At 43.5% G+C, this 26,913-nt stretch overlaps 2 protein-coding genes across 9 annotated transcripts in view; one reads left to right on the top strand and one right to left on the bottom strand.

Annotated features, from left to right (window-relative positions):
* Positions 1–2,455, bottom strand: part of PPP1R12B (protein phosphatase 1 regulatory subunit 12B) — a 219,437-nt gene extending 216,982 nt beyond the window's left edge. The window contains exon 1 of one of the 5 annotated variants that reach the window (XM_042925733.1): positions 1,334–2,455. In XM_042925733.1, coding sequence (XP_042781667.1) covers positions 1,334–2,017 — 684 coding nt within the window. In that variant the 5' untranslated portion in view covers positions 2,018–2,455. The remainder of the gene's footprint in view (positions 1–1,333) is intronic. The other 4 variants (XM_042925735.1, XM_042925736.1, XM_042925731.1 and 1 more) reach the window with 4 other exon arrangements.
* A 5,069-nt stretch (positions 2,456–7,524) lies between these two features.
* UBE2T (ubiquitin conjugating enzyme E2 T) lies at positions 7,525–15,978 on the top strand. 4 transcript variants are annotated; one of them, XM_042925738.1, is made up of 8 exons: positions 7,525–7,605; positions 9,268–9,425; positions 11,111–11,283; positions 11,853–11,922; positions 13,016–13,121; positions 13,240–13,338; positions 13,482–13,565; positions 15,606–15,978. In XM_042925738.1, exons 3-8 carry the CDS (start codon positions 11,175–11,177, stop codon positions 15,729–15,731), a joined length of 594 nt encoding a protein of 197 aa, XP_042781672.1. In that variant the 5' UTR covers positions 7,525–7,605; positions 9,268–9,425; positions 11,111–11,174; the 3' UTR covers positions 15,732–15,978. The 4 variants fall into 4 exon arrangements, with proteins under 4 accessions (XP_042781672.1, XP_042781674.1, XP_042781671.1 ...); XM_042925739.1 differs by lacking the exon at positions 7,525–7,605 and adding an exon at positions 7,641–7,908; XM_042925740.1 differs by lacking the exon at positions 9,268–9,425 and having other exon boundaries at positions 7,543–7,605; positions 11,862–11,922.
* The last annotated feature ends 10,935 nt before the right edge of the window (positions 15,979–26,913 follow it).

The raw sequence follows: 26,913 nt of genomic DNA, 5'->3' as shown, positions 1-26,913 counted from the left end.
TCTTGCACAAGTAACAATTTTCTGAGCTTCAGATTCCTCATCTGTAAAATGGGAATTACAACACTACTTGCCACACCTACTTCAAGAATCACTGCTGAGATTCATATAGGGGAGAGACATATGAAAGAATTTTTAAACAGCAAAGGACCACACAAATGTTGGTTGCTACCTTAGGTGGGGCACTGTGATAGCAGGAAAATAAAACAGATACAAATAGGATGAAAAGAAGTTTCCTCCATCTGAGAGAGAAGGGTTGCAAACACAGTGAGGAACAATTTTAAGCTATTGGCTGATACATTCAGTGAAGTGGTAGGACCCAAAACGGAATTATTATTTAGAAGTGGGTTCTCATGCCAACACGTTGACTTTGCACACACAGCAGAAAAAGAGAAATAAGAAAGACTAAGAGTGGGTGTCCAGCTCTCAGCTCACCAAAGTAACTGATGAAGTTCCATTTGGGGAGGGAGAGTGGAGTTAGTTCTGACAGTCAGTATATATTGAACGTTACTGCATAAGTAAGAAAATTGTTGCGTAAGGTGAGAGAAGTAAAAGTGTCATTACTAAGCACAGCATTGTTAAGTTATCCGCAATCCACGTACTATAGCTATAGATAGGGCAAATGATTTCTATAGAAAGCTTTAAGCAAAAAGAAAGGAAAAAGGCTATTCCACAAGTATCAAACAAACATAAGTGATTCAGTAGGTTGGTTCTCCATAGGAAGCTCTTAGGGAGGTAATGCTCCTAAGAAGACGCCTACGACAATGAGGTCAGGGGTGTTCTAGGAGCCTGTAGGAGACACAAACTGTTTCTGAATCATTACAAACCAGCAAAACAAGAGGTGTGGTTCCAGAAGATCTGCTTGCCTCAACCCAGCACAGGGCTTTGCTCTCTGAGTGATCGAAGATATTCTATCATAGGGTCACACAAACGGAAAACTGAATTTTCTGAGAAGGCATCAGACAAATGACGTTGACTATGCTTATACCAGTGCCGCGGTGTCCAGGCACACCAACCAGACCGAGTGAAGAAGACTAATCTATAGGGATAACACCGGAGACCAAATCATCAGTAACCATGACAACTCAAGTAGGTGGAGGGAAATACAAACACTGACCAGGCAGCTGGGTGACACTATTCCTTCAGGTAGAGACCCCGGAGTCTGAAAAAGACTTGATTAGTGGAGGAAGCTGGCCAAGAATGAAACCGACTAGCCCCAAAGGACCATGCGGGAGGGCTCGGCGGTGACACTAACACTCTCTCCATGGGCAGCCCGCAGGGGTCACAGGTTCATCGGTAGGAGACTGGACGCCCATAAAGCCGAAAAAGGAGTTACCTGGTGCAGGGCTGTCAAACCGTCCACGTTGACCGTGTTGATGTCTGCACCTCTTGCCAGAAGCTTTTTCACCTCGTCGGTGTCCCCGCTAGAGCAAGCGGCCAGGAAGACAGCACCGTCCTCGAAGCGGACTCTTGGGCTCCCGCGACGAGTCTGCGCCTGCCGCCCGGTGCCTCGTCGCTCCGCGGGTTCCTGCTCTGTCAGCGAGCCCCGCCAGCGCCGAAGCTGCTCAGCCCGCCGCATTCGCGCCGACTCCGCCCGCTTCCCGCCTAGGTGCTCCAATTCTGCCATTGCTCCGGCCTCAGCAGCCGCTGCTGAAACTACCACCACTGGATTGCTATTGCTGCCCCAGTTGCCGCTGCCGCTTCCCTCAGAGCGCTTCAGCCGGGAGCAGAAGGCGGAGACCCCCGCACCGCCATCTTTACTCCTCCCGCCACTAGCACCGCCCGCACGCTCCCTCGGCTTCAACACGCAGGCGCTGCCCACGCCTCGGGTCATCACGGGACTTGTAGTAAGAGACGGGCCCTGAGGGCAGGCCATGGCCTTGAGGGAACTACAAATCCCTGGATGCAACATTGAAGAGGCGATGACCGCCTCTCCCTGCTTAGCCGCGGGACCCAGAGGGGTCACCTTTGCCCTAAAGCTGGAATTGTTTCCCGGACCGGCGTCAGCCTCTTTGGGCATTTTGGGAATTGTAGTTTATTCTTGTAGTGACTGCCGCCTAATCTTGGGTCCCTAATTATCACATCAGTCCTTTGAAGTGCAAAAGAGGCAGTAATTATTCCTATTTTCTGTTGGGGAAAACTAGACATAAAGTACCCGAAAGACTCAAATCTATGCCGTGGTTCTAAATTTAGAGTTTTATTTACATTATAACGTATAATACGTATTAATCCCAGTAAACCTAAAGGTGCATGGGGAGGAGGAGCATGGATACATATACAGTGGTACATATTATACATCAATTCCTTGAATGAGACACTTAAATCTTAGGCCCTAAAAAGATCCAGGAAAGGATGCATCCCAGGATAGCGGAAAGAATATAAGCTTTCAATTCAAATTGAATTGACTTCTCTAAACAAGTTACTTGATTGCTCTGAGCCTGTTTCCTTATTTGTAAAGTGGGAATAGTAACACCTCACAGAATAGTCCTGTGGATCAAATAATACATTCAAGGATACCTAGTAATATACTTGGCACATTTATGCTCACAATAAATATTAACTTCCCTTCTTTCTCCCTCCTCCTCTTCTACCCTTATCCTGGGTCTTAAATTCTTAAGAGACAGAGTGGATACCTTGTCTTTCATGATTTCTAACCCCACCCCCCGCAAAGTTACAAAACGACAACTATGGGGCATACTAAATTCCCAAGGCTGCAAACAGGACATTTTCATATTCACAGTAAACTTGGTTATAAAACCTGTAAGCCTGTTTTAATACCTATACCAGGGCTAAGGCCATGGACAAAATATAATTAAATGTGGTGTCCATAATGAAAGAGAACATATACAATTATTAGGTTCTGTATGTTTTCAAATAGTCTTCTGTATATATAAAATTTTTCATTAAAAATTATTACAAGTGATTAGGTCATTGTAAAGGGAAACTTTATTATATTCCATTGTGAACATTTGTGGTTGCCTCAACTTCCCCTGAGATGAATTGAGAATTAAATGAACAATGACGTGCAAATGCAAAATATTATGTTTTAGAATACCATGTGTATGCACAATAGGCTTTAATTAGATATTCTTGAATACTTTATAAATATTGTCCTACTACGGCATCTTTGTGAATGGTGAATAACAATATGCATTAAATTGTCAAGGGGCGTCTGGGTGGCTCAACCAGTTAAGTGCCTGACTCTTGATCTAGGCTCACGTCATGAAATCATGATTTGTAAGATCAGCCCCTCTGTGCTGAGCATGGAGCCTGCTTGGGGTTCTCTCTCTCCCTCTCCCTCTCCCTCTCCCTCTCTGTCCCTCCCCCACTTGCTCTCGTGTGCATGTGCTCTCTCTCTCAAAATAAACTGTAATAAATAAATAAAGGGGTGCCTGGGTGGCTCAGTCGGTTAAGCATCTGACTTCGGCTCAGGTCATGATCTCACCATTCATGAGTTTGAGCCCCACATCAATCTCTGCACACGTGCAAAGCCTGCTTGGGATCCTCTCTGTCCCACTCTCTCTTTTTCTGCCCCTCCCCCACTTGTGTGCATGTTCTCTCTCTCTCTCTGTCTCTCAGGATAAATAAATAAACTTTTAAAAAAAGGGTGCCTGGGTGGCTCACTGGGCTCTGTGCTGACAGCTTGGAACCTGGAACCTGCTTGGGATTCTGTGTCTCCCTCTCTCTCTGCCCCTCCCCCACTTGCTCTCTCTCTCTCTCTCTCTCTCTCTCTCTCAAAAATAAACATTAAAAAAATTAAACAAAAAATAAAAATAAAATAGTTAAGATGTAATCATTTATACTTTATATAGCCTTGTTTTCCTTACTACTGTGCAATAATATACACTCACTGTAGAACTTGTCACCCCTCTTCATCTACTGCAATTAAAAATATTCTGTATGAGGGGCGCCTGGGTGGCTTAGTCGGTTGAGCGTCCGACTTCAGCTCAGGTCACGATCTCGCGGTCCGTGAGTTCGAGCCCCGCGTCGGGCTCTGGGCTGATGGCTCAGAGCCTGGAGCCTGCTTCCGATTCTGTGTCTCCCTCTCTCTCTGCCCCTCCCCCGTTCATGCTCTGTCTCTCTCTGTCTCAAAAATAAATAAACGTAAAAAAAAAAAATTTTTTTTTTTACTATTCTGTATGAGATTCATTTTGTAACTTGTCAACATTAAACCTCTTATTACAACTCAGCCTCTTGCTGATAATTAACATTTCCCACAAGCTCTCAAACAGAACTCTCCCTATAGGATAAAAGAAACACTGATATTATATCAGATAGGAAAGAATATCCAGCTAGATGCTTAACCTTCTTCAAGAAACCATCATTAACTAAACTCTGCCAATCTAGATAGAAGCCAAAAAGTAGAGAGGGGCAAGGTTTTGGCATAACACAAATTGCTGAAATCTCAGACACATCTCTGGGCAGCAATCCATGTATACTATCTTAATATTATGTTCCTGATACACAATGGCTCCTCAAAAAAAGCATGTATTATTGTATTGAACTGTATATTTTACTGACCTAATGGTTTTCTAATAAGAATTTTTTAGCTGGGGTAAAATTTTCAGAGATCAATAATGTTACATTTCTTTTGGCTGTATTATTTTCACATTCAGAATCAGGGAAGAAGAAACATCTGGTGCCAGTTGTATAAATACGCTAAAATTGAGCAAGTCCAGGTTAAATCCTTTCATTCCTAAGAGGTACACTTAAATTTCAACAGGAAGAATTCAGTCTCAACACTAGGAAGTTCCAGGAAATGCTACCTTACTATATCTATTTTATTTGCTTTTGTTATCCTGAGGCCATTAGAGTGTAATGTCTTCTTTGGAGATTGTAAAGAAAAATATAAGTAACTAAGTTCTTTGGATAATTTAAGTGCATACCTACCTGGAAGGAGAGGAATGTATCTTCAGCTACGTGATTACAAAAAGCAGTAATAAGTATTATAAACCAACTAATTTAACTGGCTCAGGCAAAAAAAAAAAAAAAAAAAAGCCATGCCACAAAAAATAAAACAAAATTAATCTGTGTATAATGGCTCAAAAAATTTTTTCAAAATTAAAATCATGGAAGTTTTTCTGAAACATCTTCCCCCAACCAGGAATTTCTGAGAATAAATTTATATCATCAGTCCATTAAACAAACCTGATAGTTTAGATTTACTAAAAAAATACTCCATATTAAAGAAAATATATTTTATATTCAAATGAGTAAATACTGACAAATAATCCTGTGTACAAATATGTTTTTGTTTTTAAATGTATTAAGGGAACTAGCTATGATGCATATATATTCTTGTGTGAAGAAATTTTTGTTAAGTAATCTCCCACAATACACTTAAAAAATAAATCATAATATTAGAATACTTCCTTTATAAAAGCAATAACACCTGTATACGGTTAACAAAAATTTTTCAGCCTGGCCTCTATTCTCACCAGTTGACATACCTCCCTCTGGTGGACAAATGGAAACTGTACATTTAGCTCCTGGAGTTCTCTTATACCTTTTTTCTTTTATTCAATCCTTTCAATTTGGTTGCCAAAATTTTTGGCATTCGCTTCCTTTATGATACTATCTCTCCTTTCCACCAGACTCAACACAGTTCCTGCTTTTTCTAAGAGATGTCTTTAATATTTTTTTTATTTTTTCTTTGAGAGAGAGTGAGAGAGAGAGAGAGCCAGTGCAAGAGAGTGGAAGAGAGGCAGAGGGAGTGAGAGAGAGAATCCCAAGCAGGCTCCACATGGAGCCCAATGAAGGGCTGGATCCCATGATCCCGGGATCATAACCTGAGTAGAAATCAGGAGTCGGTTGCTCAACCAACTGAGACACTCAGATGCCCCTTTAAGAGACATTTTTAAGACTCATTTCTCAGACGGGGCCTGCTTGGGATTCTCTCTCTCTTTCTTTCAAAATAAATAAAAAGAAAAAGATGTTTAAGACTCATTTCTCTTCCGAGGAAGTAATCCATTTCAATTCTGAAGATATAACTGTAATTGAGATTCAATTACAGTTGGGGTAGGAAGAAAATAAAGACACTGGGGCGCCTGGGTGGCTCAGTCGGTTGAGCGTCCGACTTCAGCTCAGGTCACGATCTCACGGACCGTGAGTTCGAGCCCCGCGTCGGGCTCTGGGCTGATGGCTCAGAGCCTGGAGACTGCTTCCAGTTCTGTGTCTCCCTCTCTCTCTGCCCCTCCCCGTTCATGCTCTGTCTCTCTCTGTCTCAAAAATAAATAAACGTTAAAAAAAAATTTTAAAAAAAAGAAAGACACTGAAGGGATTAAAAAAAAAATCAGCAGTAACATAAGCAGCCAACTCTAGAAAACACTTCATTACAATGAGGAAATACTAGCAATAAATGCAAAACCCCAGTAAGTGAACTGGAAATTAGGTTGAACAGTCCTAAGACTCCTTATGTTTGTAATTCATAAGCTACTTTAGTTGATTCATTCTTAAAATCAACGTGGGGATCCCCAGGGTAGAACCATGGACACAGAGCTAGTGAATGTGTGGGTCTCCAGGGTAGAGGTAACATACCAGGCAGTGGGCTCCCGGAACCACGTGCTACTTAACACCGTTCTGGACTAAATGCAGAAATCGCTGCAGCGGCCAGAATTATATTGGTTTGCAAGTTTAGGAAGACTGGTCATTACTCCTATGCCACCATTGTTCCAAAGCCACACAATGAGCTGAAAGCAGGGAGATGAAGATTTCGTGTGTGTGCTGTTGTTGTTGTCTTCCCACCCACAGTATTCCCAAAGGCTAGTCAAGTTACAGCCGTGTCCTTTAGATTCAAGTCAGGTCCAAGCCACCATGTATGCTCACGGAGCCGAGGAACCTTTGAGAAGTCAATGCCAGCTTAGCCATAAACAGACACCTCCTTGGTCAGGTAGTACCACACTCTTAGAGTTGGAAGAAAGCCTCAAAGTCATCTATTCTAAACTTCCACCCAATGCAAGGATCCCTTTTGCACTATCCCTAATTAACTTCCACTTGAACCCTTCCACTGATGAAGGAATTCACTACCTCTCAAGTTTACCTGTTCTGTTCTTCAAGGTTCTAATTGCTACAGTGCTTCATTGAGCTAAATTCTGCATCGCTTTAGCTTTCATCCATTGGTCTTTGATGTGTCCTCTGAAGCAGAATTTTCCATGTGAAAGAACACTTAAATGAAGAGACGTATCACGCATTCCCTTCTCCAGTTCAAATATTTCCGGTTCCCTTCATTGTTCCTCCTATGAGGCGATTTCCAACTTCTTGCCTGCTCTGACAAAGAGAGCTGACTTCATAACAGAACTTGTCACCGCACGGGCCACACCAGTTGGTGCAGCCGGGCAGAACCTACGAGCGTCTCAGCCCTGAATGACAGCTTCGCGTAAGAGATGGATGGGTGGCGTCGGAAGCGCGCTCCGATTTGAAAGCGGCGCGAGCGGAAGTCAGGTCAGAGCGCTAGCCAATAGGGCGCTGCGCTCCTCCCCCGGGCATTGCTGCGGGCCAATCGCAAGCCCCTAGGGGAGGGAGGCGGAGCCGCACCGAACTTCTGGGCTTGCGCAGGGGCGGGGAACAGCTGCTTTGAGCGCTGCGGTGTTGCGAGTTGAGTTCGCCCAGGTAAGAGGGGAGTTTTCTGGTTGCGAGGTGGTGAAGACGTATGCCAGCGTTGTTCCCTGCGGTGCTAGGTGGAAAGGAGTCCTGTTTCCACTCTTCCGAAGGGAGAAGCTGGGAAAAGCGGAGGCTTTGTAGAATCTCTGCAGCCCTTTGGTGGCCCGAGCTCCCCGAGCGCAGCAGGAAGTGTGCCCCTGGGAGATGTATGCCTCGGGGCCACGCACAGGCGGTTCTGCCTTCTTCACCATCTGGTCCAAAGTTCACGTTTCCTTCATTAGCTACTGAAACTTATTACAGGGCTGCATACTGGTAGGCATTGTAGATTAAAAAAAAATTTGTTTTAATTTCTTTTAATGTTTGTTTATTTTTGAGAGGGAGAGAGAGAGAGAGGGAGACACAGAATCGTCGCAGGCTCCAGGCTCCGAGCTGTCAGCATAGAGCCCGAAGCGGGGCTCGAACCCACGAACTGGGAGATCTTGCCCTGAGCCGAAGTCGGGCGCTTAACCGACTGAGCCCCCCGGGCGCCCGTGATTCAAAAAATTTTTTAAAAGAAAGGAGAAAAACTTACATAGATAGACTAGACCTGCCCTCAAGGCATTTTGCCCTAGGAGGAGAGGCTGTCAGAGATGAATTACCACTCACGATGCAAGTTGGTGTGGAAGCAGAGAGGGTGACCTTTGAAAGGAGTAGAGGATTGGGATGCATTATTAGAGAAGGGCAAGAAGTGATCATTTAATGTGTATATGTCTGTAGGTATGAAAGAATGAGACTCTTGTGGGCAGCAAGAAATCGGTGTGGCTGAAGCACAAGTTTGTGGAGAGTAGTTACTGGAAATGGAGTTGGAAATAGGCGTTGGGGTTTGATTGTAAAGAATCTTTGTGCCCAGAAAATAGGCAGTAATTGATGGCTTTTGAGCCAAGGAGTGCCATACACCAATTTGTGTCAATATCGTGAGACTGGGGTCTGGTTGAGGCAACCAGAGAAATTTCTTTAGAGAAATTGTCTGGCTTGTTCTCACCGTATTCTAATCCCTTTACCATGCCTTTCCCCTGGGTTCTCATTTTATATAAAACTACACTCTGTTACTTGTGGATTCTTACTGTCCTTGCTTTCTCAGTATCTGCTTACTGAGAAAAGTAGTAAGGATCTGTATATGAAAGGTGAGGTTAATTATCTAGTAAAATAACTGCCTCCAAAAGACGATACTCTTATAATAGTTCTTTTTTTAACGTTCTTATTTGTTTTTTTTTTTTAACATTTATTTATTTTTGAGACAGAGAGAGACAGAGCATGAACAGGGGAGGGTCAGAGAGAGAGGGAGACAAAGAATCTGAAGCAGGCTCCAGGATCGGAGCAAAAGATGATACTTGTAATGGGTGTGGCTAAGGAAACTTGGAAGTACTTTAAGGAATAATTTAGGGGCACCTGGGTGGCTCAGTCGTTTAAGCGCCTGCTTCAGATTCTGTGTCTCCTTCTCTCTCTCTGCCCCTCCCCACCTTGCCCTCTCTCCCTCTCCCTCTCTCCCTCTCTCTCTCTCTCTCTCTCTCTCTCTCTCTCTCTCTCAAATAAAAACAAAAATTTTTAAAGAATACTTTATATGGAAGGTTGTTGTAGTATAATTATATTTAATGATTTAATTCACTTGTAATATTATTAATCTTATTTAAGTATTTCCGGAAGAGTTTGTTAATTGTGGAGGAGCAGCAAACCTGAAGATTAGAAAAGAAAGACCCAAAGGACCCATTTATCTGCAACACAGTGCAGGAGAGTGTCTTTACCTAACCAATACACAAATTTACTCTCCTTTAAACATCCCTGTGATTGAGGTAGGTGCCTCAATCTAAATGTATGATTATCATAAATAACAACCATTCAGTTTACAATCTGTGCCCACCAGGTAATCTTCTGATTATAATTAGTTTTCCAAGTAGAAACAACTTGAGAGACTGTGCGGGATTAAAATTAAAGATTTTACTGTAGTTGTACAAATTAATTAATTGACCTTTTAATGTTTAAGCCTTTGTGAGTGAGCCTGGGAACCAGATCCTGAGGTGTATGTATTTGTGGACTTTTATGAGGTAATTCTCAAACTTCATATGGAAGAGTAGAGGATCAAGAGTAATCAAGACATTCCTGAAGAAAAAGAACAAGGTGGAGGAACTCAACTTGTATATATCAAGTCCTATTAATAAGTTATAGTAATTAAAATAGGTATTGGCTCAAAGATAATCCAATTGACCAGTGGAACAAATTGAAGAATCGCAAAACAGATCTACCCATATATGGAAATTTAATTTATGACCATATCAGCAGGGAAAGGATGGACTTTCCAATAAAAGGGACTAAGACGATTGGTTATTCCTATGGAGGAAGAAATCCAAAATTGGGCCTCTACCTCACAGTATACCCAAAAAGTGATTCCCACTGGATTAAAGACTTAAATCGTAACACATTTAGAAGAATATGTAGACAAATAGCTAAGTTTGGGGTTAGGGAAAATTTTAATACACAAAAGTATCCGTGTAAAGGAAAAGGTTTTAAAATCGATTATGTTAGAGTTCATAGTTGTGCGTCGGTTCAAAGACATCAAAAGTTTGTCAAAAGACAAACTGGCAGATGGGATATGTAACTCCTCTATCAAAAGATCCGTGTCCTTTGAATAGTAGCTAAAGGGAGAAGTAGAGTTAGGAAGGGTGTTGAGTGGGTGTGGATGTGGGTGTTTGTTTCAGGTGAGAGAGATTTTGAGCATATGTGAATGTTGATGGGAAGGAGATTGGAAATACTAAAGAACTGGAAGGATGTGGAATCCGAGGTACATGGAGAAAACAGACATTTAAGCCTTGGCTTGTAAATATCTCAGAGTGAGACTACCTCCATATCATTCATTCCTTGCTTTCCTCACAAAGCTTATATGGACTTCCTCCCGCAGCTAATATTTGTCAATCCTTTTCTATGCCAGGCATGCTGAGGGGGCGGTGGGGGGTAAAATTAGACCCAGGCTCTACCTCATGAGTTTATAATTTGTCAATGGAAACAGACATTAATTGAAAACTTGTAGTGTGTTTGTTGTTTGTAGAACTTTTTTCATTATTTACACTTTATTTTTAAAATTTACTTGCTTTTAGAGACTGTTAAAAACTGAGAACAAACTGAGGGTTGATGGGGGGTGGGAGGGAGGGCAGGGTGGGAGGGAGGGCAGGGTGGGTGATGGGTATTGAGGAGGGCACCTTTTGGGATGAGCACTGGGTGTTGTATGGAAACCAATCTGACAGTAAATTTCATATATTAAAAAATAAAAAAATAAAAATAAATAAAAAAAAAATAAAATAAAAATAAAAAAAAAAAATTTACTTGCTTGAATAGATAACAAGAAGGAAATAGAAAAAGCGTAGATTCCCTTCTCAGAATGGGGACTGATATGAAGAATTTGTTTTTTACTATATTGAAGCCATGTGCTAAAAACCCCAGTCACTATTGCTGACTATTTCATGGTTGCCCCTTTTCTCCCTAGTGAATCCCAGCCAGCTCCTAGGGTGGTGCAGTGAACTGTGTGTGGTTCCTTCTGCCTGGGGACCATGCAGAGAGCTTCCCGTCTGAAGAGGGAGCTGAAGTTGTTAGCCACAGAGCCACCCCCGGGCATCACTTGCTGGCAAGATAAGGACCAAATGGATGATCTGCGAGCTCGTACGTATCATGTGTTGCCTATGATGACCCTACTGGAGATTGTGCTGAAATCTGAACATTTGTATACTCTAAAGTAGAGACCAATGGCAAGGTCAAAGTGCCCTGCCACCTTTCTAACCCTAATTTGTTTACATGTATAAAAAGATTTGCTTGACATTGCTTCTTTGGTCTTTTATTACACCTTTTGCTGACTTGTAGCCAGGATTTGGGCACCAGCTCTGAAGCAGTGTTTAGACCAAAGGTCACCATCTCAAATATCTGTGAGGCCAGACAGGAAACATAAATGATTAGAATACTGCAGTCCATACAAAACAAATCTGCAGCTTGTATTTGATCTATGGTCAGTATTGTCCAACTTCTGTTTTGATCTTCCATCTCTCCTTTGTTTGACACCATGAAACAAAGTACATGGGTACATTGGTGTCTTGCATGCAAGCTTATTAAAGCCCTGAAAGAGAATTACTGTCCTAGACCTAGCTTTTCTTTAGGACCGTCAATTTTATTAGGTCTGTATGGTGTGGTCATTTGAATCATCCAATTACCTTTTAACTAGGTTTTTTTCTTTTAAGAAATATTAGGTGCGGCTGACACACCTTATGAAAAAGGTGTTTTCAAGCTGGAAGTTATCATTCCTGAGAGGTTAGTATGAATTAGATTCTAAACTTACTAAAGCACAGTTATTGGAAGATAGAGTAATGTAGTAGAGTGTTAAATGTAGGAGTTAAAGGTCCTAGGTTTTAATCCTAGTCTTAGGATTTAATGTGACCTTGGGCAAGTTATCTCTCCGGAGTTCAAATTCCTTCTCTAAAACTGGGTTAGATCACATCTAAGGCCCCTCTTTTTTTCATTGTGCTAAAATGTACGTAACATAAAATTGATCATTTAAACCACTTTTAAGTGTTTGGTACGGTGGCATTAAATACATTCACATTGTTATGCACCTATCACCATTCTTCTCCAAAACTTTGTCATTTTCCCAGACTGAAATTCCATACCCATTCATCAGTAACTTGCCAGTCCTCTCTTCCCCCAGCACCTGGCAACCACCATTCTACTTTCTGTTTCTATGTTAAGGCCCCTTTTAATTCAGATCTCCTTCAAGGTTCTCATCGGGTGAGTTGCAGTTGCAGATTTGTGCAGAATGAAGAAGGAAAGAAATGAATGTCTGTTATGTAGATGTCTATTCACTAGGTCAGATCCTGGCCAAACTTGTTAAAGTCCTGAGAGAAGTTGCATAATAATCATGTGATAGATCAGTTCTGAAAATAGACTGGGAATTTTCCAAGGTTTGTGTCTCAGTAAAAAGGCATAATAACCAAATGGCAATGTATAAATCTTAATTGCATCCTGTTTTTCAAAAAACCATATGTAAAAAAAAAAAAAGACTGGGGAGCAATTGAGGATATCTGAATAGTAGATGATATTGGAGAATAAATTTTTAATTTTTTCTTAGGTATACTGGTAGCACTGCAGTTATATAGGAGAATGACCTTATTCTTGGGAGACACATGATGAAGTATTTAGAGGGTGAAGTGGCTTGATCTAGGTGGTGGGTATATGAGTGTTTTTAATGCTATTATTTCAACTTTTGTAAGTTTTCATAATAAAAACTTGAGGAGAGAAAAGTTTTGCCTGTCAAAGGCTGTCTTCCTGATTAGTCATCAGGAAACTTTATAATACAGTAAGAAGCAATATTTTAATAAAAATTCTCTATTGTCCTATGCTTTCAAAGGTATCCGTTTGAACCCCCTCAGATCCGATTTCTTACTCCAATCTATCATCCAAACATTGATTCTGCTGGACGGATTTGTCTAGATGTTCTCAAATTGCCACCAAAAGTGAGTGCTGGGTAAAGGGTGGACTGTATAGCCGTCTGTGGTTCTCCTCTATATAACTTGAATTAGAGTATAACATTTTTAGTAATACACAAGTATCTGCCTGTTTGTCTGTGTATAGGGTGCCTGGAGACCATCTCTCAACATTGCAACCGTGTTGACTTCTATTCAGTTGCTCATGTCCGAACCCAACCCTGATGACCCACTCATGGCAGATATAGTAAGTATCTTCTTTTCCTCTGCGGCCCATATCCTACTTTCTTTATACCTCCGACTTCATTTGTGAGGATAGCTGTGGCAGCTGCAGCTGAACCACTACAAATCATTTTTCTTTCCATTGACTCTTCTTTGATTTTGTCTCAGTCCTCCGAATTTAAATATAATAAGCCAGTCTTCCTCAAGAATGCCAGACAGTGGACAGAGAAGCATGCAAGACAGAAAGAGAAGGTATGATGATTGTACAGTTCTGATTTTGCTCCTGTTGTTAGCCCATTAAAAGTGTATCTGTTTATAAATGTATACATGTTTATGAACTTTGCTAAATTTGTACTGTACTCTAGAGTAGCTAATTGATCTTTTTCTCCTATTGCAACTTTCTAAATACTTATTCAGCAAAACAGGCTAGTAGTTCAAACACAAAGTACATTTTTCCTTAATAGTTGTCATCTATTGACAACACTAGAGGGTAGGCAGCATCTGGTTAATTTTGTGTGTGTGTGTATATATATATATATATATATATATATACTTTTCAATTTATTTTTTTTTAATTTACATCCAAATTAGCATATAGTGCAACAATGATTTCAGGAGTAGATTCCTTAGTGCCCCTTACCCCTTTAGCCCATCCCCCCCACACCCCCTCCAGTAACCCTCTGTCTGTTCTCCATATTTATGAGTCTCTTGTTTTGTCCCCCTCCTTGTTTTTATATTATTTTTGTTTCCCTTCCCTTATGTTCATCTGTTTTGTCTCTTAAAGTCTTCATATGAGTGAAGTCATATGATACTTGTCTTTCTCTGACTAATTTCACTTAGCATAATACCCTCCAGTTCCATCCACGTAGTTGCAAATGGCAAGATTTCATTCTTTTTGATTGCCGAGTAATACTCCATTGTATATATATACCATATCTTCTTTATCCATTCATCCATTGATGGACATTTGGGCTCTTTCCATACTTTGGCTTTTGTTGATAGTGCTGCTATAAACATTGGGGTGCATGTGTCCCTTCAAAACAGCATACCTGTATCCCTTGGATAAATACCTAGTAGTGCAATTGCTGGGTCATAGGGTAGTTCTAGTTTTAGTTTTTTGAGGACCCTCCATACTGTTTTCCAGAGTGGCTGCACCAGCTTGCACTGCCACCAACAGTGCAAAAGAAATCCTCTTTCTCTGCATCCTCGCCAACATCTGTTGTTGCCTGAGTTGTTAATGTTGGCCATTCTGACAGGTGTAAGGTGGTATTTCATTGTGGTTTTGATTTGTATTTCCCTGATGATGAGTGATGTTGAGCATTTTTTCATGTGTCAGTTGGCCATCTGGATGTCTTCTTTGGAGAAGTGTCTATTCATGTCTTTTGCCCATTTCTTCACTGGATTATTTGTTTTTTGGGTGTCGAGTTTGATAAGTTCTTTATAGATTTTGGATACTAACCCTTTATCTGATATGTCGTTTGCAAATATCTTCTCCCATTCTGTAGGTTGTCTTTTAGTTTTGCTGATTGTTTCCTTCGCTATGCAGAAGCTTTTTATTTTGATGGGGTCCGAGTAGTTCATTTTTGTTTTTGTTTCCCTTGCCTCCGGAGACGTGTTGAGTAAGAAGTTGCTGTGGCCAAGATCAAAGAGGTTTTTGCCTGCTTTCTCCTCGAGGATTTTGATGGCTTCCTGTCTTACATTTAGGTCTTTCATCCATTTTGAGTTTATTTTTGTTTATGGTGTAAGAAAGCGGTCCAGGTTCATTCTTCTGCATGTCGCTGTCCAGTTTTCCCAGCACCACTTACTGAAGGGTTAATTTTTTTATATATATTCTTGGGGGTAGCATGGATAAATGAGAGATGACTTAGATTCTTTTTTCTTTTTTAATGCTGAGAAGCGACTACTGCAGGAATCAGGAAGGAGTGAGAGAGGTAGAGGAGGGAGGGGAAAATTAACATTTCTTATGGGACCATTCATGGAAGAAGGAAAATTTCCCTGATTTAAATTGATAGAACTTCCTCCTTTAACAATACAAATTGCAGGAAAACAAAGATTTGCACGTTCTGTTTCTTGCTGAGTTATAACATCCTTCAGATTGAGTTAAGTAGCGGTTACTTATGAAAAGAAACAAAAATTTAAAATATACAAAAGATTGAGGAGGATGCCTTTGGAGGGAAAATTATATACAAGAGGTAACAAAGAAGTACTTGGAAATTATATTACAGCACTTCATTGTTCTCCATCCTGGTTTTAGTGTGAACCTTCTATCTTACCGTATCTGCTCCTTTTTAGGCTGATAAGGAGGAGATGCCTGGTGATCTGCCAGAGGCTGGTGACTCAGAAGTATGCAACACAGCACAGAAAAGGAAAGCCAGGCAGCTGGGAGGCACAGAAAAGAAATTTTGCCCTGATGCTTAGGGGTTCGTCCTGGTCTATCTTAGTTAATATGTTCTTTGCTAAGATGCTCTAATTTGCTTACCTTTCTTGACTGTTTGTCTTTGTATTTGTTGACATTATCATTTTTTGTATCGTCTAAAACAGACCTTGTGTATTTACATATTCTGCTCTACATAGATGCTCTGAGGGTAGTTTGTTTTATTTAGCTTGTACATACGTATTTTGAAACCTTTTAAACCTGAAAAATAAATAATCATCTAATGTTGAATGTGTGTTTATCCTGAATGTGTGTCTGGAAGCAAACTGTCCAGAAAGCTATATAATAAGAATGTTAAAATATTTGGAATTTTCTCTTTTATTTTGCCAACTTTCCAACATCACTCAGGACACTGAATGTTTGACGTAGATGTAAAGTAGCTATTGGAAACAGTTCAGTTACCACTAAGCTTTAGGGATTCTGGGTTTTCAGATTTTTGTTTTATTTTATTTTATTTTATTTTATTTTATTTTATTTTATTTTATTTTATTTTATTTTGTTTTATTTTGTTTTATTTTATCTTTAGAAGGGTTTTTTGTTTTTTTTTTTTAATGTTTATTTGTTTTTGAGAGAGACAGAGACAGAGCTTGAGCAGGGGAGGGGTAGAGAGAGAGGGAGACACAGAATCCGAAGCAGCTCCAGGCTCTGAGCTGTCAGCACAGAGCCCGATGCAGACCTGATCATGACCTGAGCCGACGTCGGACGCCCAACCGACCGAGCCACCCAGGCACCCCATTTTTAGAAGTTTTAATACAATGTGGGAATAAGGTAATGTACCCTTTTGTTAATTTTTTTGCAGCTTTAACTTTTTGTGATTTTTATAGCTGGTCAGAATTACTAGGGTATAATTTTCATTTGTTCAATAAATTATTGAACACCTGCTATGTACCAAGTATTGTGCTAGTGTTTTAAAATATAATGGTGAAAAATTCTGACATGAGATTAACCAAATAACCATACAAATTTAAATAAGGATTTTTGTGTCATTTTCTGTCCCTAGCTTCATTTCATGGCAAGTACTACTCTGAACAAATAGGTGCCAAACCTGAATCCCCCACTCACAATTTTATAATATACTTGGATTTTGTTATTCTATTTAGATGACAGGGAAAACAGATTTGAAAAAGCAGAAATCAGTTGAAGTGGAAAGAGGCTGCCCATGCCAAGTGAAAGACTTTCTGAGGAATACAGATACTAGGAGTCTACCTAGAAAAATAAAGACTGTAATGTCCCTGTCCATATCCCAGTGTACCAGTTTTATCTCAGTGATTTTATACCTAGGCCAGGCACCACCCACACAAAATAGTGCATCTCTGGGGGCTCCTGGTTGGCTCAGTTGGCTGAGCATCTGACTCTTGATTTCTGCTTAGGTCATGGTCTCAGGTTCATGAGTTTGAGACCCGCATCGGGCTCCATGCTAACAGTGAAAGCCTGCTTGGGATTATCTCTCTCCCTCTCTCTCTGCCCCTCCCCACTCATGCCCCTCTCAAAATAAATAAATGAACTTTAAAATCGTGCCTTTCTGAATAGGCAATTTCCATTCATCCACCTCTGAGTTACCTTGTATCCTTCATTCAGCACAGCCTGCCACAAAACACGTAGGACTCAATACCCAGAAGATAAGAAATGGGAATTTATATAATCCATTGATGACAGATGATGGCCTAAGCTGAAAATATAAATTTCTTCTGTATCCCCCACTTCATCAATTTCCAACTTCTATAGAATTCATTATTTATTTATTTATTTGATGTTTATTTTTGAGAGAGAGAGACAGAGACAGAGCACAAGCTGGGGAGGGACAGAGAGAAAGGGAGATACGAATCTGAAGCAGGCTCCAGGCTCCGAGCTGTCAGCACAGAGCTCTTCACAGGGCTTGAACCCATGAACTGTGAGATCATGACCTGAGCCGAAGTCAGCCACTTAACTGACTGAGCCACCCAGGTGCCTTATTTATTTATTTGTTTGTTTATTTATTTAGATGTCCAACTTCTATAAAATTTATAGAATTCTTTAACACATTTCTTTAACACTATTCTTTGACACATTTCTCAAAATCAGTTCTCTTTTTAAAATATTTTTTTAAATGTTTATTCATTTTGAGACAGCAAGAGAATGTGCATGCATGGGCAGGGGAGGGGCGAGAGAGAGGGAGAGAATCCCAAGCTGTCAGCACAGAGTCTGAAGCAGGGCTCAATCTCATGAACTGTGAGATCATCACCTGAGCCAAAACCAAAAGTTGGATGCTTAACTGACTTGAGCCACCAAGGCGCCCCCAAATCAGTTCTCTTTTTAAAGCCCAGAATTGATTTTATTCCAGGCTTGTCTCCTACACTCATGCATATTTAGTTCTGATTTGGGCTTCCTAGATAACATTAGCGTATCGGTTGGGATGCTTTCAGTTGTGAGTGAAATCCAACTGGTGACCCTAACAAGGGAAGCTCTTTGCCTTACTAAGTAGAAAGTCTGGGGGTAGGGAGAGCATCTGTACTGGTATGTTCAGAGGCTCAACAATACCAAGATTTCAGTCTCTTTCCATCTGCCATCCAGAGTAACAACATTGTCTTGACTCTCTGCTCCTTAAATATACTCCCCTTTTAGAGTGACTACTAGCGGCAAGTAGGCTTATGTACTCTCTAATTTATACCCAGCAGGCCATGGAGCAAAAATTCCCATGATTGGACCATCTTGAAACCAATCGCTGTGACCAGGGAAATGCCACATGCTGATGAGGGTGAAGCCAGATGTGAAGTGTGAGATGAACTTAGGGAACAGTGGTAGGAAAGGAGCACCTCCTATAGGACAAACCCCCTACACAACTGATCCATCACCAAGTCTGGTCAGTTCTGCCGGCCACTTCTCTCTACCTCTTCTAACACTGGTTCAAGCTGCCATCATCCCACTTGTAGCGCAGTCATAGCCTATGTCTCCTTGCCTCCAGCCTTGACCCTCTCTACAGTCCATTCTCACAGCAGCAAGAACAAACTTTTGATGGTCTAAAAGCCAGATTTTATTTCCTTCCTTAAAACTCTCCAAGTGGCTTCCTTTAGCAATTAGGGTGGGAAAAATCCAGTCTCCTTCCCTGAGCCATAAGACATTGATCTAGCCCCTGTTTTGCCTTATCTATCCATCCTTATCTAGAGGCATGCCCTCTACCCCTTATCTACTCTAGCCACAGAAGCCTACTTTCAATCTCTTGAACACATCTAGCTCATTCCCCCTCCAGGGATTTCTACATTGTTCATGATGGTCTCAGCTCAAATGTAGCTGCCCCAGAAAGTCCTTGTCTATTCCATCTAAAGGAGCACCTTGACTTCCAGGCACTCTGGCCTATAGCCCATTACCCTGATAGACTTTATTCATAGCACTTGTTCTTACCAGAAAATGTGTCCATTTTATGCACATTGTCTGATTCCAAGTGCTGGGGATATAGTGGCAACAAATTTTTCTCTCTAATTGTAATAAAAAGGGCCAAAAATGATTAGAAGTCATCTATTCACCTCTCTGACTCAGCAAGTACAGAGGACTCGGGCTAGAGAACCGAAAGAAAGAAAATGAGAATGAGAAAAGCCCAGGTCCCTAACCCCTAGCCAAAGGAACGACGGCAAGGGTTAAAAGCATGGACACTGGAGTCAACGAGACCCCAGCCAGCCCAGGCTGGGGATTATCAGTTGGTACTGCTTACCAACTGTGGGCCCCCGGTATGCTACTCAATCTTTTTGGACTTTGGGTTTCTCCCACAGAACAGGGATAATGATAGTACCTAACTCATGAGGTTGCTGTAAGCATTGACTAAGATAATGCACATAAAGCACCCAGTACAGGGTGCAGCACGGCGCTGACATTTACTGAGTGCTTAGCTGGGGACTGGGATGGAGACAGCAGTCCAACCACAGTTCAGTCCCAAAGAGATGCTCTGCCCCTTGCCTACTCACCCGTCTGCTCTGTTCCTAGGACAAGCAAGCTGAGCAAAGTTTCCTAGCTACAAACCCCTAATTAAAGAGGAGAGATGACATCCGTGACTGATCATATAAACATTGCAGATTCCAAGCTCCCCTCTCCTGCTGCCCCCAGTCCCTCTCCCCACCCCTCCCCAAAAACTATTTAAATAAGAACAGATTTTACCACCCACCTTGTGGGCAGTCTCTAAGCTAAGCCAGGGGACCAGCTATTTATCCTTCAGCTGCTGTGGGAATTCAACACATACAAATAAAGCTGCTTTTCCAGCCAAGTGTGTATTTTTCCATCAGCATGTGGCCCCCCTGCCCAGGTTGTCTTGTTTAGGTTGGGGTGGCCTGAGGGAGGGAAGAGCAGGGTGGGGGGTATGAGGCTGTGGTTTCAGAACCTGCTCCCCAGGATAGCTGGCTGCAGGGCAGCGTGGAGCCCCGCACAGGGCTGCGAATGAAGCCCCGGAGAGGCTGGGTTAAGCCCGGGGTGATGGATGCAGATGTGCTATGCCCAGAAACAACACATTCCACTTTTTCCTTGCTTCTTGGCCAGTCGCCCCTTGTTTCTGCCATGGCCCAGTGAGCACCCATCCCTCTCTCCAAGTCTCAGTTTCCATCACGGATGACAGGTTATCCAGTGTCTCCCTCATGCCCACCCCCATCTCCCACCCTGACCCAGGATTTCTCCCCTTCATGTGCTTTCCCTACTTGCCTTTCCCCCTGACCCCACAGTCCCATAGACTATGCCCCCTTCCTTCCACGGCCTGCGTCCTTTAACCAGGACCTTGCAACTCTGCCTCAAAAACAGGCCTGCTAAGGGATCTTTCTCCCCAAACCTCCCATCAGAGGCAACTTCTTGGGGGGAGGGTTTGTTTTTTTGTTTTTTTTTTTAATATCTATTCGCTAAGTTCTCTCCAGACCTGGGAGTTATGTTTGGGGAACCGCCCAAACACGGTCAGGTAGTGAAGTGGTCTCTTCTGGGGGGATGTCTGGGTTTCCTTCCCCTGTGAGCCCACATACTTCCTGCCTGGCTTCAGGCCCCAGGTGTTCAGCCTTCCTCTCAGGAGTAGCTCTTCTGGGTACCCTTCTTTTTCCTTCTCAAGTGTCCTCAAGGCTGAGCATGCAGACAGCTCAGAGCCCCCGGACAGACCCCTCACTCTTCGGATTGGGCAGGTAATAACAACCGCAGCTAACATTTCTCCAGTACTTCCTACATGCCACCACTGCTAAGCTAAGCTCTTTACATGAAAAAATCTCTTTTAATCTTTTCGATAACATTCAGAGTTTAGGTACTATTATAATCTCCATTTTACTGATGATGAAACAGAGAGGTTAAGTAAAACCTAAGGACAACTGGCTGTTAAAGGGTAGATCTGGAATTCAAACCCAAGCATGCCTGACTCCAGAGTCATATTTAACAACTGTATGGGTACTGTTCCAATATTGAAACCTCTGTCTCCTCAGTTCCCCGAGAGCAGAGGCAGGATAAGGGGCAGGTCCCCTCATTCAGTTTCCTCCTCTGCAAAATGAGAAGGGAGCTAAGATGACTTCCAAGGTGTCTCCTGTGCTGCTCTTTGGCAGTTCTGTGATTCTGAAACTAACTACTTGTGGGATCCGAGGGCAGAGCCTGCTGGTCTCAGGCTCAGTGATGAACTAACGTGAGGTTGATCTCAGCTACCCTCTCACCTGCCCTTTCCGTTCTCTCCCCTCTTCCAGCACTCTCTTGCCCTGTGACGTTTACTCCCTCGGGGCCTCCCACCCAGGACACCATCCCCATACAGCCTATCCTGACAATCCTCCTCACTTCCTTATTCCCATTCTACAACTGCCCTCTCAGCCCTAACAGTTGGTAAGAGGTTAGTGGGTTTATGCCTGGGCCATGGGGAGGAGGTGATCCAGGGAGGAGGGTGGCAAAGAAGCCTCTTTGCAAGTGACAGACTCTAACAATGTCATGTGAGCAAACAAACATCATTGCTTCACAAACTGAGAGGTCCAAATGTGCCTTCAGGTAAGCCATTAGAAGGATGTGAGACATGAGGCCATCCTTGGACCAATCACTGTGGCCAGGGAACAGAATAAACTGAGAAGCTTGGCTCACATACCACCTCTGGAGCCTGGAGTGGACCCAACCCCACCCGAACAGCATGCATTAGGGAGCAGTGGGAATAGTTGCCTTTAGGAAAGTCCAATTGATGTTTCTGGAGAAAGGGAAGTGGTTCCTGGTCAGGCTAAAGCAAATGATGCCCCAGGCAAAGGGCCTAACCTGAAGGAATAAGGAACTATAATAGTGGAATTTCAACCACTGTGGTAGCCAGGGGAGGAGCTGTTACAGAGAAGAGGGTCAGGGAACTTGATGGCCCTTCAAATCTCACCACAGAAATATCTGCCCACTCTGCTTTCTTATAAAGGGAAAGGACATGCCCAAAGGGCATGACAGATCTGCTGAATTGAGTGTCAGTTCTCAGGAATATAAATGTAGCTCAGACAAGAAGCTATCTGTTGTTCTGTGTTATTTGCATCTCCTGGCCACATGCCCCTCTTAGGCTGGGAAATAGAATTTCTATGGATTCCTGAAATATGTTAATTTCTTAATTTTTTTTCCCCCAACAGTAATTAATTGAGCACCTTTTTGCACAAGGCCCTATGGAAAGGACTGAGGACACCACAGTGGATAAGTCCAATATGGTCCCCGTTCTCGTGGAAACTTTCTACCAAGCCCACCCTCTGTTCTGAGAGAAGGAGCCCCTAGTCTTGCTCAAGGGACAGCTCTGAGCAGCCGTATTTTGTTCAGTATCATCCCACATAACCATATACATTCACATGCCACAGTTTAGTGGACCAGGACAGGTACCTGGCCTGAGTGGTCAGTCTATCAGTTGACCATTGACCTATGATTTGACCTAGTGTAGAAAAAGAAACTTGGCTAGTCAGGTTCTCACTCAATCTCTCAGGACATTACCCTGGAAAATACCAAAAGAAAACAAGGTAATTAGCCAGAAATGGAGGCTGAAAAGGAAGCACACAGAGGGCTTAAGGAAGAACAGGGGTCATAGTGAGGCACATGTAAGCGGAAGTTATGAATGAACACAGACTATGAGTCAAAAGAAGCAATGAGCCTGGGTAGCTCAGTAGGTTGAGAATCTGACTCTTGATTTCAGCTCAGATCATGATCTCAGTTTCGTGAATTCGAGCCCAGCGTTGGACTCTGCACTAACAGCCCAGTGTCCGCTTCAGATTCTCCCCCTCTCTCTACCCCTCCCCAGCCTGCGCTTTGTCTCTCTCAAAATAAACTTTTTAAAAATTAAAAGGAATTTTTAATTCACTCACTCACACCAATTACATGATCGCTGGCAAACAGTCGGATGCCGTGTCAGAACCTGGGCCAGATCCGGGCCTTAGTGGGTTTCATCTCAGGATCTCGGACTGCACCAGCGGGTAGGTCTGGCCTGACTGAGCCTGCCCTTTTCCTGCCAGACCAGCTCCCCCTACGGCGCCGGGCCCACCTGATCATCGGTGGGCACCCAGGCTGGTGCTTTGGGGGCTGCTGGGGCCCCACGGTACGCAAACGTGCCAGACCGCGGAGGAACTCTTGGTGGATGCCACGGCACCCACCACGCGGCCCACGAAGCCCACATGCAGCATTTGATCCGGGAGGCCGCCCGGCGGGGCTGCAAGGAGCGCGGCGGGTCGATAGAGGCGCCTCGCAGGAGAGCCAGAAGAGGCCGGGTTCAAGGGGCACCCCAGGGCCTGCAGCTCAAGTGGTGGCGCCCCCCGGAGTCGCCACGTGCCCCCCCCCCAGCGCGCAGCAGTGCCCACGCACCTGACTCCACGGCTTCGGGAACAAGATCTAGAACTCTCCTTTGGTCCAGCAATTCCACGTCTGGGAACGTATCTTACAGATACACTTACACGCGTGCTAAGTGACATACATCCAACCTAACGTGTTGCGGTGTTTGTGGAAGCAAAAGATTAAGCAACTCAAATGTCCATGAGAATGAGGGAGTGTTGGTAAATACAATTGCGGATTTAAACTACTGCAAAAAAAAAAGGGGGGGGGGGGAAAGCATTCTATACTGATAAAGATCTTTAAGCTATGTTAGTAGATAACATAGATGAAACAAGCAGAAGCAGAATTGTGGTACCTACCTTGGGCAGAAAGGAGAAGAAAATATAGGCATTTTGTTTATATATGCATGGAGAAACTCTGGAAGGATATATAAGAAACTTACAACAGTGGTAACCAGTGAGTTTGAGAAGTGGGCAAATAGAGACTGTTAAACAGGTGTATTTTATTTATTTTTCTTAAATGTTATTTTTGAGAGACAAAGAGAGACAGAGCATGAGTGGGGGAGGGGCAGAGAGGGGGAGACCCAGAATGTGAAGCAGGCTCCAGGCTCTGAGCTGTCAGCAGAGAGCCCGATGTCGGGCTAGAATCACGTACCACGAGATCATGACCTGAGCCGAAGTCAGACGCTTAATGGACTGAGCCACCCAGGTGCCCCTAAACAGGTATATTTTATTCAAACCATGTGAATGTATTCTTATTTAAAAATTAAATTTATAAAGAGGCTTTTATGTAAAAGGAGGTGAGGAGGAGCAGTTGACTGTGGTTGAGAAACCGACAGATCTCAGAACAGACCTACAGAGGGCAGTTTGCTTGCTACGGGCGGGCTCCAGGCTGACCACAAACTCCCGCTGGCTGGATCTCAGAGCACCCTCACAACCAGAACAGCCTTCCAGGTTTAGACATGCCGAACCCAGCCCGACTGCGTTTTCTGGTCTTAGATTTACTGAGAGTCTGCCTCCCTTGTTATTCCACACGTATCCTCTTAAGGAACCTCCACTTGAGTTAGCCCCTGTGTCTCCTTGTTCTCCACCTGGTCCCAAAGGAACAGCCGAATGGTCTTTCTGGCAGTCGGGCCACCAGAATGGATGGGTTTGGAATTCTGTCTTCGGCAGGAGTGGAAGAAAGGTGCTCCTGGAGGCATCGTCTGGCCTCTCAGAAGGCCCTGACAGCGACTGGCGTCTCATTCCCAGGATTGCAGGTTTTTACTGAACCCAATCTCTTTCCCTTACCTCGAGAGGGAGCCCACCTGCTTTTCTTGGAGACATCATCACGCTCTGAAGCAAGGCTTGAAGGAGGTTTTCTGGGCAGGGACTGGGCGAGGAAGGCCGCCCAAGGAGAGGAAAGGATGCTAGTTCTTTGGGATTCGCAGAATCCGGAAACTGCAGGAACAGGCTTTGGGTCTGAGAAGAGGCTCAGGGGCTGGGTAACAGGAAGTCCAGCTCGTTGCCTCCTTTCGTTAGATTATTCTCTACTTAACCCAGTGCCCAGCACACAAAGGGCGCTTCAACATGGGGAGCCAAACTGATCGTGAGCCCTCTAAACTTCAAACCTGAGCCTCCTTGGCTGTGCTCCAGATGCCCCAGAACTCGGGACGGATTGAGGAAGAGCCTTGCCACTCTGATCATTCCTCTCTCGAGGAATGCAGCCCCACCTCTGGCTGCACCCCGCAGAGCCACCAGCAGCAGCAGCAGCAGAAAAGAGTTGAGGGACACACATGATACTTCACTGGTGCTTTATTATACAGAAGAATCCAAATATTTACATCTTGACAATTCTTACACTTCCCACAGCTGGAGAGGGCACGGGCCTGGAACCCAGAAGTGATATAAGGGATAAGGTGGGTATGAGAACTTGCTACACCAGAGCAGAGGTAGTTAGAGGAGATGGTGCCAGAAAGGATCAAGGATTCTAGCTACTTTCCATCATCCTCACTTATCCCAGCCTACTCATTCTTGGCAGCTCCTCCTCCTCCTCCCTAATCCTTAAGCCTTTTATTCTTTCTGGAAAAGGAAAGTTGGGAAGGAGTTTGGGGAGTAAGAAGTGGGGAGAGGGAGGAAAAGAAAAGGCCCAGCTAGAGGCTCTGTTCATCCATAGTCTTCAAGTCTCAGCACTGAGTTAAAGAGTTTTCCTCTTGGTGGGTACTGAGGTGCTTGACAAACCAATGGTCCACTATAGAACTTTCTCTTCCACAAGTTGGTCTGAGGGGAGATTGTGGTTGGCACTGTTTGCCAGGGCACAACGCACAGAGGCCTGGGCAGCACGTACCAGGTCAGCAGTTCCCAACATTTCTGCCATCACAGCCCTTTGGATGGATTCGTCCCCGTGGACACCATTTTGGAAGATTTCACATGCCGCGAATTATTTGGTTTTTGATTTTGTGTTTCATCAAAGACATGGATAATCTACTGATTATAATGGGGATAACCAAAAGAGTAATATACTGACTTGCTAGAAAGCCAGTCAGAAACAAAGAAACTACCACCTTATTTTGGGTAAATGTACAACATCTACTAGGCTTTTTGATTAATGGAAATCGTTCATGGCAAACACCTCCACTCCCTTCCCCTATACCTCTCCTCTGTCCAGAAGGGCCAGACTTGGCAAATGCCCAGATCTTTAGGGGTAAATGATAAGATGACAGCGGTACCACCTAGAGCTTGCAGCCAAAACACACTGGCACCCTTTTCACAGAAGAGGCCACCTGTAGGGAACTGTTCCATCACCCCTAAACCTCTAACACATGGCCACTTCATTCCACGCTCCGCTCAACACTGGCTCCCTGACTCCAAGGTGGACAATGGTCACGTGGAGTTGGGGGTAGCTGTGAGGAAGGGACTGGGTGACTTCCTAGAAGTCAAAGCTCCCCGAAATCATACCAACTCTGTCATCCCTGGGGCATCTCAGAGAACTCCTTTCCCCATAATAGTCACCAACTCCCAGTACCCAAAGCAGGGCAAACTCCTTCCATGAGAGGGTCTTGATTAGCCCTGAGAAAGGGAGACCAGGGGTTCTCAACCAATTGATAAATGAATTCACCTCATCTAGTGAGTGCCCACTCTGAGGTCAACCTTGTGCTAGGACCCTAAGGTCCTTCTATGATTACAAATTCGGCACATTTAGCTTCAGAGCCTGTCAGAGTCCAGGCAACTTAGTGGGTCAAATGAGATTTAGAAATATGCCAAGTTCCACTCGTCGTCTCTGCCTCATCCCTCTACCCCAGCCTGGTCAGCCTTGCTGACTCATGTCAGAATTTCCCCTGGGCCCTGAGGGCAGCAGAGAGAGAAAACAGAAGCTAAACTTCAGGCTGTCAAGGACCTTCTCAGAGTTGTCTTAATAGTAGAGCCCCTTTTCTGAGTCTTGGATTCCCTTTTT

The sequence above is a fragment of the Panthera leo genome, chromosome F3 (genome assembly GCF_018350215.1).
Source record: "Panthera leo isolate Ple1 chromosome F3, P.leo_Ple1_pat1.1, whole genome shotgun sequence".
Lineage (NCBI taxonomy): Eukaryota > Metazoa > Chordata > Mammalia > Carnivora > Felidae > Panthera > Panthera leo.
The sequence above is the reverse complement of the archived record's forward strand: the minus strand, read 5'-3'. Positions and strand labels throughout refer to the sequence as shown.